This window comes from Neoarius graeffei, chromosome 1 (assembly GCF_027579695.1).
Source record: "Neoarius graeffei isolate fNeoGra1 chromosome 1, fNeoGra1.pri, whole genome shotgun sequence".
Taxonomy (NCBI): domain Eukaryota; kingdom Metazoa; phylum Chordata; class Actinopteri; order Siluriformes; family Ariidae; genus Neoarius; species Neoarius graeffei.
In genome coordinates, this window is record NC_083569.1 from 64,700,952 (window position 1) to 64,715,046 (window position 14,095).

Sequence of the window (14,095 nt, forward strand, 5' to 3'; positions counted from 1 at the left end):
GGCCTTGTGTGAAAATCTGATGATGTTTTAGGTCATATTTATGCAGAAATATAGAAAATTCTAAAGGGTTCACAAACTTTCAAGCACCACTGTAGCGAGATCTGAGATTCTCAATTTAGTAGCTACAGAGGTGGAACTCATGACCTCATCTCATTCTCATCTCATTATCTCTAGCCGCTTTATCCTGTCCTACAGGGTTGCAGACAAGCTGGAGCCTATCCCAGCTGACTACGGGCGAAAGGCGGGGTACACCCTGGACAAGTCGCCAGGTCATCACAGGGCTGACACATAGACACAGACAACCATTCACACCTACGGTCAATTTAGAGTCACCAGTTAACCTAACCTGCATGTCTTTGGACTGTGGGGGAAACCGGAGCACCTGGAGGAAACCCACGCGGACACGGGGAGAACATGCAAACTCCACACAGAAAGGCCCTCGCCGGCCACGGGGCTCGAACCCAGGACCTTCTTGCTGTGAGACGACAGTGCTAACCACTACACCACCGTGCCGCCAACTCATGACCTATGATTACAAATGTTATTATATTTATTACTGAGTTATAATAGTTGTTTTAATAGTCACTTGAATTGAATGGATTTAATCCAAACTTCAGTAACTCAAAACAAGTAGGCCTATAAATATGACCAACTTGTACCTAATGTCCTCTCTTAGGGAAAGTTTAGGAATAGGCTCCAATAAATACACAAAACTATTATTGTACACATTTAAATAACTTCCAGAAAATAAATCTGTACTGACTGGGGTTTATTTTACACGTTTGAGAACAATGGGTAGGCTAATACAGGCAAACTTATAAAATAATACTGATCATATTTATCACAAACTGGGCAAATATTTAAATATTTTCATCAGAATGAACGATCTTATTGTGGAAGACGGTGAAGGTAGGAACCATGTTTCAGGGTCTTTGTTTCCGGACGCGTGCGCTTGTCAGTTGCTAAGATACGGTGCTTCGTGCTTAGATGCTGCGCGACTACATGACGCGAAAATAATCACTCAGGATTCTGACGATTAATATCAATGAAGATGGACGAAGGAACAGAGATATCTGTCACCATCGCTCAAGTTGTCCAGCAGCTCAGAGGAACTCATTTACACTCCCAGCTGGAGAAACAAGCCAAAGTGAGTCATCATCATCATCATCATCTGCTCAGCTCAGACTCACAGTAACATCACTCCATTTCTTATTATTATTGAACTGTCAGCAGTGGTACAGTATATAAAACTATTCATTAAAATATGTACACTTGTGGTTTTTTTTTAATTACAGGAATGTTTACATAGGCCGGAGATAAAGCTTGAATCATTAAAAGAAGATGTCCGGAATTTCCTCAGAGCCTCAGGTACCCAGGATTCAGCATCCGGGTACTGCAGAGACAGCAGAGCAGTCATTACTGTAGCGATGGAGACACGCTGAGATTTGTTTGTTTTAATTTTTATTTTTTTCAACATTCACTAAATAATTAATTTAGGAAGCTAACCCTTTTTCACTCTCTATGCTAGGTTGGGAGAGGAAGCTTCAAAATGCAGTGTACAGAGAATTGCACATGTAAGTTTAAATCTAATTGTGATAATCAATAAATAAACAGTACAGGTCAAAAGTTTGGACACACCTACTCATTCATAGGTTTTTCTGTATTTTGGGGTGGTGTAGTGGTTAGCGCTGTCGCCTCACAGCAAGAAGGTCCGGGTTCGAGCCCCGTGGCCGGCGAGGGCCTTTCTGTGTGGAGTTTGCATGTTCTCCCCGTGTCCGCGTGGGTTTCCTCCGGGTGCTCCGGTTTCCCCCACAGTCCAAAGACATGCAGGTTAGGTTAACTGGTGGCTCTAAATTGACCGTAGGTGTGAGTGTGAGTGTGGTTGTCTGTGTCTATGTGTCAGCCCTGTGATGACCTGGCGACTTGTCCAGGGTGTACCCCGCCTTTCGCCCGTAGTCAGCTGGGATAGGCTCCAGCTTGCCTGCGACCCTGTAGGACAGGATAAAGCGGCTAGAGATAATGAGATGAGATATGTTTCATATATTAAATTCTTCAAAGTAGCCAGCATTTACCTTGATGACGCTGTGCACACTATTGGCATTATCTTAACCAGCTTCATGAGGGAGTCACCTGGAATGCTTTTCAATGAACAGGTGCCTCATCAAAAGTTAATTAGTGCAAGTTCTTGCGTTCTTAATGTGTTTGAGGTCAAATATTAAATAATAAAAATACAGTAAACAGCCCTATTCCACAACTGTAGTAATCCATATAATGTCAAGAACCGCTCAGCTAAGTACAACCCCGATTCCAAAAAAGTTGGGACAAAGTACAAATTGTAAATAAAAACGGAATGCAATAATTTACAAATCTCAAAAACTGATATTGTATTCACAATAGAACATAGACAACATATCAAATGTCGAAAGTGAGACATTTTGAAATTTCATGCCAAATATTGGCTCATTTGAAATTTCATGACAGCAACACATCTCAAAAAAGTTGGGACAGGGGCAATAAGAGGCTGGAAAAGTTAAAGGTACAAAAAGGAACAGCTGGAGGACCAAATTGCAACTCATTAGGTCAACTGGCAATAGGTCATTAACATGACTGGGTATAAAAAGAGCATCTTGGAGTGGCAGCGACTCTCAGAAGTAAAGATGGGAAGAGGATCACCAATCCCCCTAATTCTGCGCCGACAAATAGTGGAGCAATATCAGAAAGGAGTTCGACAGTGTAAAATTGCAAGGAGTTTGAACATATCATCATCTACAGTGCATAATATCATCAAAAGATTCAGAGAATCTGGAAGAATCTCTGTGCGTAACGGTCAAGGCCGGAAAACCATACTGGGTGCCCGTGATCTTCGGGCCCTTAGACGGCACTGCATCACATACAGGCATGCTTCTGTATTGGAAATCACAAAATGGGCTCAGGAATATTTCCAGAGAACATTATCTGTGAACACAATTCACCGTGCCATCCGCCGTTGCCAGCTAAAACCCTATAGTTCAAAGAAGAAGCCGTATCTAAACATGATCCAGAAGCGCAGACGTCTTCTCTGGGCCAAGGCTCATTTAAAATGGACTGTGGCAAAGTGGAAAACTGTTCTGTGGTCAGACGAATCAAAATTTGAAGTTCTTTATGGAAATCAGGGACGCCGTGTCATTCGGACTAAAGAGGAGAAGGACGACCCAAGTTGTTATCAGCGCTCATTTAAGAAGCCTGCATCTCTGATGGTATGGGGTTGCATTAGTGCGTGTAGCATGGGCAGCTTACACATCTGGAAAGACACCATCAAGGTATATCCAGGTTCTAGAGCAACATATGCTCCCATCCAGACGACGTCTCTTTCAGGGAAGACCTTGCATTTTCCAACATGACAATGCCAAACCACATACTGCATCAATTACAGCATCATGGCTGCGTAGAAGAAGGGTCCGGGTACTGAACTGGCCAGCCTGCAGTCCAGATCTTTCACCCATAGAAAACATTTGGCGCATCATAAAACGGAAGATACGACAAAAAAGACCTAAGACAGTTGAGCAACTAGAATCCTACATTAGACAAGAATGGGTTAACATTCCTATCCCTAAACTTGAGCAACTTGTCTCCTCAGTCCCCAGACGTTTACAGACTGTTGTAAAGAGAAAAGGGGATGTCTCACAGTGGTAAACATGGCCTTGTCCCAACTTTTTTGAGATGTGTTGTTGTCATGAAATTTAAAATCACCTAATTTTTCTCTTTAAATGATACATTTTCTCAGTTTAAACATTTGATATGTCATCTATGTTCTATTCTGAATAAAATATGGAATTTTGAAACTTCCACATCATTGCATTCCGTTTTTATTTACAATTTGTACTTTGTCCCAACTTTTTTGGAATCGGGGTTGTAAAGAGAAACGACATCCATCATTACTTTAAGACATGAAGTGACTTTTAATTAATAAAAATAAACAAAAAAACACTGAATTAGAAGGTGTGTCCCAACTTTTGACTGATACTGTGTGTGTGTATGTATATATGGGTCTGTCTCAGAAACTGGGTACTGTGGGGGTACCCTACTAAATATACTCACAGTCAATAAACTATACGGTTTTGAATGGTGATGTTGGTTTTAATTTGAAATAAAATGATGAAAGAAATAATACTAAATCTTTGATGTGAATACTCTATTCAGAATTTGGCAAAAATTCTGCAAATTTGTGGAAAAATGGCGGCTTGATCTGGGACATGATAGATTAGATTAGAGATTAGATAAAACTTTATTGATCCCTTTGTGAGGGTTCCCTCAGGGAAATTAAGATTCCAGCAGCATCATTACAGATAAACAGAGAAAAGAAATAGAGAAAACTTCTAGATAAATTAAAATAAATTAAGTATTTACATATACAAATATAAAAGAATAAGATATGGGGAAGAGAGGAAGGGTTGAAAGGGGGGAGAAGTGGGGTTAGGGTAAGTGTGTGTGTGTGTGGGGGGGAGAGCAAGAAAGATATTGCACTTTATATTGCACATTATATTGCACATTGTGCAAATGGCTGACTCCATCGCATTCCCTTAAAAAGGCTGTAGTCCACTGAAAAGTCTACAGTTATCACTAATTGTATTTTAAGTTGTAACTTTATACACCTAAGGATTTGTGCGCTCACAGAATAATCATAACCGTAATAAAACATCATGCAAAATATTTGATCATCGTTGTAACTCCGTTTTCCGCATACCCAAAACCAGTACGATCGTGTGTTTTGATCTAAATGGAAAGCCCCAGGGTCAAGGTCACGACCTCACCAAAAGTAGTAACTTAAAATCACTACGCCATATAAAAATTTAGTTATAAATGTGCGATTTTGGTTTTTAAAACGAAAGCTGAAAGTTAGGGATAGAATATGTTTCTTACAGAATATGTTACGATGGTAGCTGGTCTTGTATGAATTTCTGAGCTATAAAATGAGTTGTGGTCTATTTTTTACCGTAGCGTGTTATTTGTGTGCGGGGAAGGACACACATTAACAATTTGCATGTGTAGAATAGAATTTTCCACTCCAACAGTTAGAAGTTGATCGTGCTTCCATTTGCGGTCTCTCTGTTACGCGGGTGATCTGTTCGGACGTTATCACTGAAAAGGTGAGTTTTGACAGTTTTATTTTGTTTTAGTCTTGCAGTATAAGGCAATAGAATGTTTCTTTTTCATCTTACTTTCATATTTCGTAGTGTTTGTGTATTTTTGTCCAATATTTTGCAACCATGGTCAATTTAGATCGAACTTTTGATAGAATTTACGGCCAGTCATTTTGCCCCGCCCCTGCCTCGCGCTCCGTCCGGTGCGGTAGTGATGTCCCGTTGCTCGCGCGCCGCAGCAGAGACCCGCGCGACCTTCAGCCGGTACAGTCGCTGTTCTTTTACCAGCGCCGTTATTCTCATCTTTCCGGTGTGTTCTTGATTTTTCCATTGTGTCCTATTTCGCCATATCAAATACCCAAAATGTATCATATTATTCATATTTAAGTGAATAATCAATTCAGTCATCATAACTTGGCATTTTTAACCCAAGCAATCAAAAAGAGGAAATTTATTTAATATTTTCACTCATCTGTGAAGGAGGGGCTTTAATTCTTCATGATGTAGTTATTTTATCTGTAAATCAATTTTACAAAAGCATTTGAATTGTAATCAAAAAAAATTTCCACAGTGGAGGCCAGATAAAGCAAGATGCTATCTTTATTCTTATTAAACATGACAAAAGAGTGTTAGGTAAATGCAAAAAAAAAAAAAAATTAGAAAATGTATTTTTTGACCATAATGTACTAAATGAGAGACCAGTTTCTGAGACGGACCCATCTATAAAATATGGTTTACAATATTGCATGGTTGTCAAGACAACATGACATCACCCGTTGGAGCTGATGCTGCGAATATTCAATAAGAAAGTTCTCTGCTGCGCATGCGCAGAAACATTTCTTTGTTCGCTGGGACAGAGAAAGACGCGTTGAACACCTGAAAGGCTACCAAAACTTCATTAGATATTCTTCACACATATTTACAGGCAGTGGTGAACTGTTACTATTAGAGCTGGGACTTGAGCTCAGCCAAAACTTAGCCAGACACCAAAAAAGCAACAGGGCAAAGGATTTTGTAAGGGATTAGCGGCAGGGTGCCAGGTAGCTTCACTGTGTATAGTTGTCAATGTTGATTTTAAAAGTAACTAAAGTAAATTACACAGGGAAATGAACACTTGAGTATGAGTGAAAAATACTGCGACGAGTGTGCGTGGAAGAAGAGTCTGGAGACAGAAATCGTAGTTTCTCGGTTGTTAGCCTGTGCTACTTACTCTCGATAGCACTGGCTTGACCGCTTTATTCGAATTCGTTAACACTACTGATGAACGCTACACCGGCTGGAAGGTGACTTTACTGCCGCGCTGACAGCAGCGACTCACAGGTAATCTAACGTTGGCCTTTGAGTATGTTGATATGCTGATATGAATAGAGTGTGTATGTATAATAATATTGGCTAGCATTTTTTGTGGAATATCAGCTATATTCTGTTCAGCTAGCATGATATTGAACTTGTCTTCAACTTGTTCAGTATCATGCTAACTGAATGGAATATATCTGATAGACCACTCAAAGCCAACCAATATTATTTAAATATGTCACTCAGATCCACGATGTATTTTGTATGAAAAATACGAGTGGCATATTCCCCAGTAAAACGCTCATAACAAACAAACAAACAAACACTGTGCCTGGCCAAATAATGTCACTGTTTGGATTTAATCAACCAAATACTTAAGCGCCTTTGATTGGATAATTACTACAGTGATTAATGTGTTTCAGCTGGCAACAATTCTTTTAACCCTGATGCAGTGAGTGGCTTCTCATTTCTTAAACAACCATGTTGGAAGATGTGTCCCATGGTCATGGAAACAATGCGACTGTGTTTCAGAAGGGTCAAATTATTGACCTGCATCAAGCAAAGAAAACAATTAAGGAGATTGCTGAAATGACTGGAATTGGATTAAAATCTGTCTAATTCATTATTAAAACCTGGAAGGATAGTGGTGAACCACCAACTTTGTAGAAGAAATACGGTCAGAAAAAGCTCTTGACTGACCATGCTCGGAGATCATAAAACGCTTGGTGAAGTTGAACTGTAAAAAGTCAACAGTAGAACTCACGGCTATGTTTAGTAGTGAAAGTAAGAGCATTCCATACACTAAGGCCAAGTTTACATTAGACTGTATCTGTCTCGTTTTCTTCGCGGATGCACTGTCCGTTTACATTAAAATGCCTGGAAACGCCGGGAAACGGGAATCCGCCAGGGTCCACGTATTCAATCCAGATCGTGTCTGGTCCGGTGCTGTGTAAACATTGAGAATACGCGGATACGCTGTGCTGAGCTCTAGCTGGCGTCGTCATTGGACAACGTCACTGTGACATCCACCTTCCTGATTCGCTGGCGTTGGTCATGTGACGCGACTGCTGAAAAACGGCGCGGACTTCCGCCTTGTATCACCTTTCATTAAAGAGTATAAAAGTATGAAAATACTGCAAATACTGATGCAAATACTGCCCATTGTGTAGTTATGATTGTCTTTAGGCTTGCCATCCTTCCACTTGCAAGTGGTAAGTGACACGCATGCCCAATATGAACTGGGATCACACACACAGCGGCTCAGTCCCGAATCACTGCTCGTGCACTTCACTCGCGTGCTCTGTGAGCTGCGCAGGGCTGGAGTGCGCACCCTCCAGAGGGCACTCGCTGTTCAGGGCGGAGTGATTTGGAGTGCAGGATGCCTGCGGAGCCGAGCGTATCCGTGTATTGGCGTTGCTGTGTGCACGCGAATCGTGTATTGGCGTTACTGTGTGCACGCTAATCATTTTAAAAACGTTAATCTGATGATCCGCTGATATGGTCTAATGTAAACCCCACCATAATGTGGTGAGAATTCACAGGATTGGGACTAAACAGCTGTGTGTCCATAAGAAAACCACTTGTTAGTGAGATTAATCAGAAGAAACGGCTTCAGTTTGCTAGGGAGCTTAAAGATTGAACTCTGAACCAATGGAATGAGGTCATGTGGTCTGATGACTCAAACTTTACCCTATATCAGAGTGGTGGGCGTGTCAGGGTAAGAAGGGAAGCGCATGAAGCGATGCACCCATCATGCATCGTGGCCACTGTACAAGCTTCTGGAGGCAATATTATGATCTCTGGTTGCTTCAGTTGGTCAGCTTGAGGCTCAGCAATGTTATGAGGTAATAAAGTGAAGTCAGCTGACGACCTGAATGTACCAAATGACCAGGTTATTACATCAATGGATTTTTTTCTTTCCTGATGGAATAGGCTTATTCTGAGATGACAGTGCCAGGATTCATTGGACTCAAATTGTGAGAGTGCTTCAAGGGAGCATGAGGAATCATTTTCACACATGAATTAACCACCACAAAATCCTGATCTTAACCCCATTGAAAGGCTTTGGGAATGTGCTGGAGAATACTTTACTGAGTGGTTCAACTCTCCCATCATCAATACAGGATCTTGGTGAAAAATTAATGCAGCTCTAGATGGAAATAAATGTGATGTTGCATAGGATTGTCAAAACACTGCTATGGTGAATGCGTACCGTAATCAAAGCCAAAGTTCTCATCTCATCTCATTATCTCTAGCCGCTTTATCCTGTTCTACAGGGTCGCAGGCAAGCTGGAGCCTATCCCGGCTGACTACGGGCGAAAGGTGGGGTACACCCTGGACAAGTCGCCAGGTCATCGCAGGGCTGACACATAGACACAGACAACCATTCACACTAACATTCACACCTACGCTCAATTTAGAGTCACCAGTTAACCTAACCTGCATGTCTTTGGACTGTGGGGGAAATCAGAGCACCTGGAGGAAACCCACGCGGACACGGGGAGAACATGCAAACTCCGCACAGAAAGGTCCTCGCCGGCCACGGGGCTTGAACCCGGACCTTCTTGCTGTGAGGCGGCAGCGCTAACCACTACACCACCGTGCCGCCCCAAAGCCAAAGTTGATCTAACAAAATATTAGAGTGTGGGACTTTGTTGGCCAGGCAGTGTGTTAAAATAAATAGAATTCTATTTCAGTTTGATTATGTTCCATTGCACTAGATGTCAGTTGCCTGCAAACTATCCAAATATGGATGATGATGATGATGATGATTATTATTATTATTAGGCTAAGCTTTGAGTTTAGTACTGATATTGTAACAGCAAAGGGGAACAACATCTGGAATGGGCACATATGGGTGTGATGGTCAGGTACACACATTTTTTTGGCCAATATAGTGTTGTTTTGGATGTTATCTAATCCTAATTCAAACATAACGTCACTTCCTGCTAGGAAAACTGCTTCATTACTGTTTCATTACTTTCATTCATTTCATTCATGTTTCATTACTGTTGAATAAAACCTGCAAGCACTCTGGCCTTTTTTTTTTGAAAAACATTGCCTAGCCTCATTATAGAGTGCCCTCCTGATCCCCTCCTGCCAATATTATGGCATGTACTCTAGCCAGTTTGTTCTGGTGCCACCCGTGGCACAAAGCCCAGTACAAACCAGCAAATATATTGTCAACAATATGCATGATGGTATGAAGTTCAGTCTTCAGTGGGTGGCAATGAGCAGCTTGACACTAACTGGTGAGTTGCACGCTTATGTATGTTTTGTACTATTGTCTGAGTACGTCGTATGAGGGTAGCTCTGAACGAGTTCGCCAGAGATGGAAAAGATGTGGTGAGTGGTTATATCCTGCTTTGAATCAGTCAGTCATTTGCACGTCATCTTAAAGATGATGTGTTTATACAAAATCCAGTGTTTTACAGTGGTAATGGAGCTCCCAGGAAAAATGAAAATGATCCTGGAGCTGCTGCTGTTCAGTCACTAAATGTGATGGATGGAGGTAAAGTAACTGTGTCATGTTTCCTGCACATGTGAAGTCTCATGGTAGTTTATAGTTCAGGTGTCTCTGCTGAACATCACGTTTGTACCGTTGTTACAGTTTATATTAGTCTTTAAAAAAATATGTTTTGAGCTGATCTGGTTTGGGAGAATATAATTACAGGTTTACTAAAGAGTCTTTGAGCAGTTGGTTACTAGAAAGAGTAGATTAAAATGAACTAAATTAAGTGCTTTTTCCTGGTGGGTGTAGAACCAAGACAGAAATACACTCATTCAGTCCTAAGGGCAATTTAGAAGACCATGAAGACCTACTGAAATGTATAACTCCTTATAGCTGATACTCACTATGGAGAAAATTGCTTGCCAACATGAAAAGCAATCACACCAGTGGAATAATCTGAAATCCAAATGTTATTGCTTTTAATTTCTGTCATGTAGAGAATATGCTATACTGAAAAGCATTGATTTTAAGATGCAAAACAATCCGCAGGGTATTGCATTTTAAGAATTTAAGAGCTGAATTTGTGTTTGAAGTGAATCTAATTCCCCGTTTCATTGCATTTCACATTCAGTGTATTGCAGTAATGACACACTAGAATGCAATCACCGTACATGCTTGTAATCTGAGAAATGCCGGAAAATGACATTTTCTAGGAGGTGTTGCCACTTAGGTAAAGGAATACCTTTTATAATTTCATTTATATTATAATTTATAATATACCACTGTATTGTTTACAAATCCCATTTCCAGAAAAGTTGGGATATTTTCCAAAAATGCAATAAAAAAAATCTAATTTGTTAATTTACGTGAACCTTTATTTAACTGACAAAAGTACAAAGAAAATATTTTCAGTAGTTTTACTGACAAACTTAATTGTATTTTGTAAATATAAATTAAGTTAGAATTTGATGCCTGCAACGCCTCAAAAAAATTGGGACAGAGGCAAAATAAGACTGAAAAGTTTATAGAATATTTACATAACACCATTTTGGAAGATTCCACAATAAGCAGGTTAATTGGTAACAGGTAAGGGTTTCATGATTGGGTATACAAGGAGCAGTACCAAAGACTCAGCAAAGATGGGTTGTAGCTCACTCCTTTTACCAAAATTCCAAAATTAGTCAGAGAATTGTTTGCCAATTTAAAAAGAACATTTCTCAGTGCAAGATTGCAGAGAATTTAGGTATTTTAAAATCTACAGTACATAATATTGTGAAAAGAGAGACATCTCAGTGTGTAAAGGGCAAGGTTGGAAACCACTGTTCAATGTGTGTGACCTTTAAGCCCTCAAGCGGCACTGCCTGAGAAATCATCATGCTAATGTGACAAATATAGCCACATGGGCTCAGGAGTACTTCGGAAACTGCTGTCACTTAACACAGTCCTCTACTGCATCCAGAAATGCAACCTGAAACTGTATTACACAAGGAGGAAGCCATTCATCAATTCTATGCAGAAACGCCGCTGGTTTCTCTGGGCTTGAACTCACCTCAGATGGACTGAAAGACAGTAGAAATGTGTGCTGTAGACAAATGAATCCACATTTCAGCTTGTTTTCAGGAAAACCAGATGTCGAGTTCTCCATGCCAAAGGTGAACACAACCATCCAGCTTGTTATCAGAGAAAGGTGCAAAAGCCAGCATCTGTGACGGTATGGGGGGCATCAGTGCCCATGACATAGGTGAGTTGTATGTCTGTGAAGGGACCATTGACACTGAGGCATATATTGGGATTTAACAGTGACATATGTTGCCATCAAGGTGACGTCTCTTCACTGGAAGTCCATGTGTATTTCAGCAGGACAATGCCAGGCCTCATTCTGCATGGGCTACAACAGCGTGGCTTCGTGGACACAGAGTGTGTGTGCTTGACTGGCCTGCTGCCAGTCCAGACCTGTCTCCAATTGAGAATGTATGGCGCATCATGAAGAGGAGAATCAGACAACAGTGACCACGGATTCTCGAGTAACTGAAATCTTGTATCAAGCAAGACTGGACAAAATTTCCAATCATAAAACTGCAACAATTAGCATCCTCAGTTCCCATACAACTGACAAGTGTTATTAAAAGGAAAGGTGATGGAAAACAATGGTAATAATGCCTCTGTCCCGACTTTTTTTGAGTTTGTTGCAGGCATCAAATTCTAACTTTGTTTATATTTACAAAATACAATTAAGTTGGTCAGTTAAACTATTGAAAATCTTTTCTTTGTATTTTTGTCAGTTAAATAAAGGTTCACATGAATAAACAAATCACAGATTTTTGTTTCTATTGCATTTTGGAAAATATTTCAACTTTTCTGGAAATGGGGTTTGTAATTCTCGAATCTAATTGTTCAGAAGGTGTTGATTGCATTTCTGTAACGGCATGGTTCTGACAATAGTGTTGGCTGTAAGGCAAATCAATTTTATATTAATGTGCTCATTCTAATACTCTATATGTCTAAAAATAGGTGGACACCTGGCCATCACACCCATATGTGATTCTTCCCCAAACTGTTTTTACAAAGTTTGAAGCACACAATTGTCTAGAATGCCTTTGTATGCTGTTGAATTACAATTTCCCTTCATTAGAACTAAGGGACCCAAACATGTTCCAGCATGAACACAAAGGGAAGACATGGTTTGGAAGATGTATCTTGTGTCAGTGCACAAATATTGTTGCAAATTGGACAGGATTGCATTCATTCATTCAACTTCAGTCACCCCTTTATCCTGCTCAGGGTTGTGGTGGATTCAGAATCTATCCCAGGAACACAGATGCAAGTGGGGAATATGCATGCCATTTTATTTATTTATTTATAAGGACAGCACACATTAATCAACATTTCTGTACATATGCCAGTGTTAGCTAGCAGGCTAGTTTTCATCTGTAGTCCTTTGGTAAGGTGTTTTGATAACCATAGATTGACCAGTTGTTCTTTAAAGCCAAATTGGAAATAAAAATGGAAATAAAAAAACAAAACAACACACTAAACAGAACACCAGGACACTGCAGGACACTATAAAGAGACAGCAACAACACTAAGATGAAAGACCAATCATATTGGCTGACACAGAACCATAAAACATTCAACCACCACAAGTGCAGCAGAAAACATCAGACATCAACAGACACTCCATGAAATTGACGTCAAGCAGGGAATCTGGTAGCTGGTTTGTTTATTTCCTGACAGGTGGTAGTAAATTAGGCTAAATAAATCTAAAAGGTTGACCACACAAGTCCCCCAAAATGACTGATTTATTTATCCCATTTCACTACCACTGATCTGGAAATAAACAAACAGGCTTACAGATTTCAAGTAGGGTTAACAGGAGAGATGGATGTGTCCTACGTGACAGTAGTTCTAAGAATGTGTGGAGGAACATCAAGGTGGTTTCCTTAAGACTTAGTGAAATTTTCCTCTTTGCGTGTTTTCTTACCAAGTAGTAACTATAATGAATTACCTAGTTACACAACTGCATGTTTTGACTATATAGCACACAGTTATTGAATCAAATTATTTATAATCATGCTGTCTGTTATCACCCAGATGAGGATGGGTTCCCTTTTGAGTCTGGCTCCTCTCAAGGCTTCTTCCTCATGTCATCTCAGGGAGTTTTTCCTTATCACAGTTGCCTCAGGCTTGTTTATTGGGGGTAAATTTACAAATTCACATGTTTAAAATTTATATCCAGAATTTATTGATTTCTATAAAGCTGCTTTGTGACAATGTCTGTTGTTAAAAGCGCTATGGGAAAAACTCCCTGGGATGACATGAAGAAGAAACCTTGAGAGGAACCAGACTCAAAAGGGAACCCATTCTCATCTGGGTGATAACAGATAGCGTGATTATAAATAACTTGCTTCTATAACTGTCCTATATAGTCACAAAGTACAACTGTGTAACCAGGAAATTCAGTATAGTGTTGACATGAAGTTTATTTTGTTCAAGTTAACAACTGTTTACTGATGGAGACTTGAGTGTAAAACTGTTCATGGCAACTACTTTTTTTTCCATTACTCTATAAAGCATCCTTGGGTTGGTGAAAGGCACTATATAAATTAAACGTCTTGTTGTGGAGAGTTTGGGGGCCAGGGGGGCATTATCCAAACATCCTAGTTTACAAAAACACTCTATGCCCAAGAACTACTCCTTTGCTAATAAAAGGCTGGTGTAATGGCACTTT

At 40.1% G+C, this 14,095-nt stretch overlaps 1 protein-coding gene across 2 annotated transcripts in view; it reads left to right on the forward strand.

Annotated features, from left to right (window-relative positions):
• The first annotated feature begins 1,504 nt into the window (after positions 1-1,504).
• The window catches only part of tbc1d19 (TBC1 domain family, member 19), a 54,068-nt gene continuing 41,477 nt past the window's right edge, over positions 1,505-14,095 (forward strand). For both annotated transcript variants that reach the window (XM_060924476.1, XM_060924483.1), the window contains exon 1: positions 1,505-1,574. In XM_060924476.1, the coding sequence (XP_060780459.1) occupies positions 1,522-1,574 (53 nt within the window). In that variant the 5' untranslated portion in view covers positions 1,505-1,521. The remainder of the gene's footprint in view (positions 1,575-14,095) is intronic.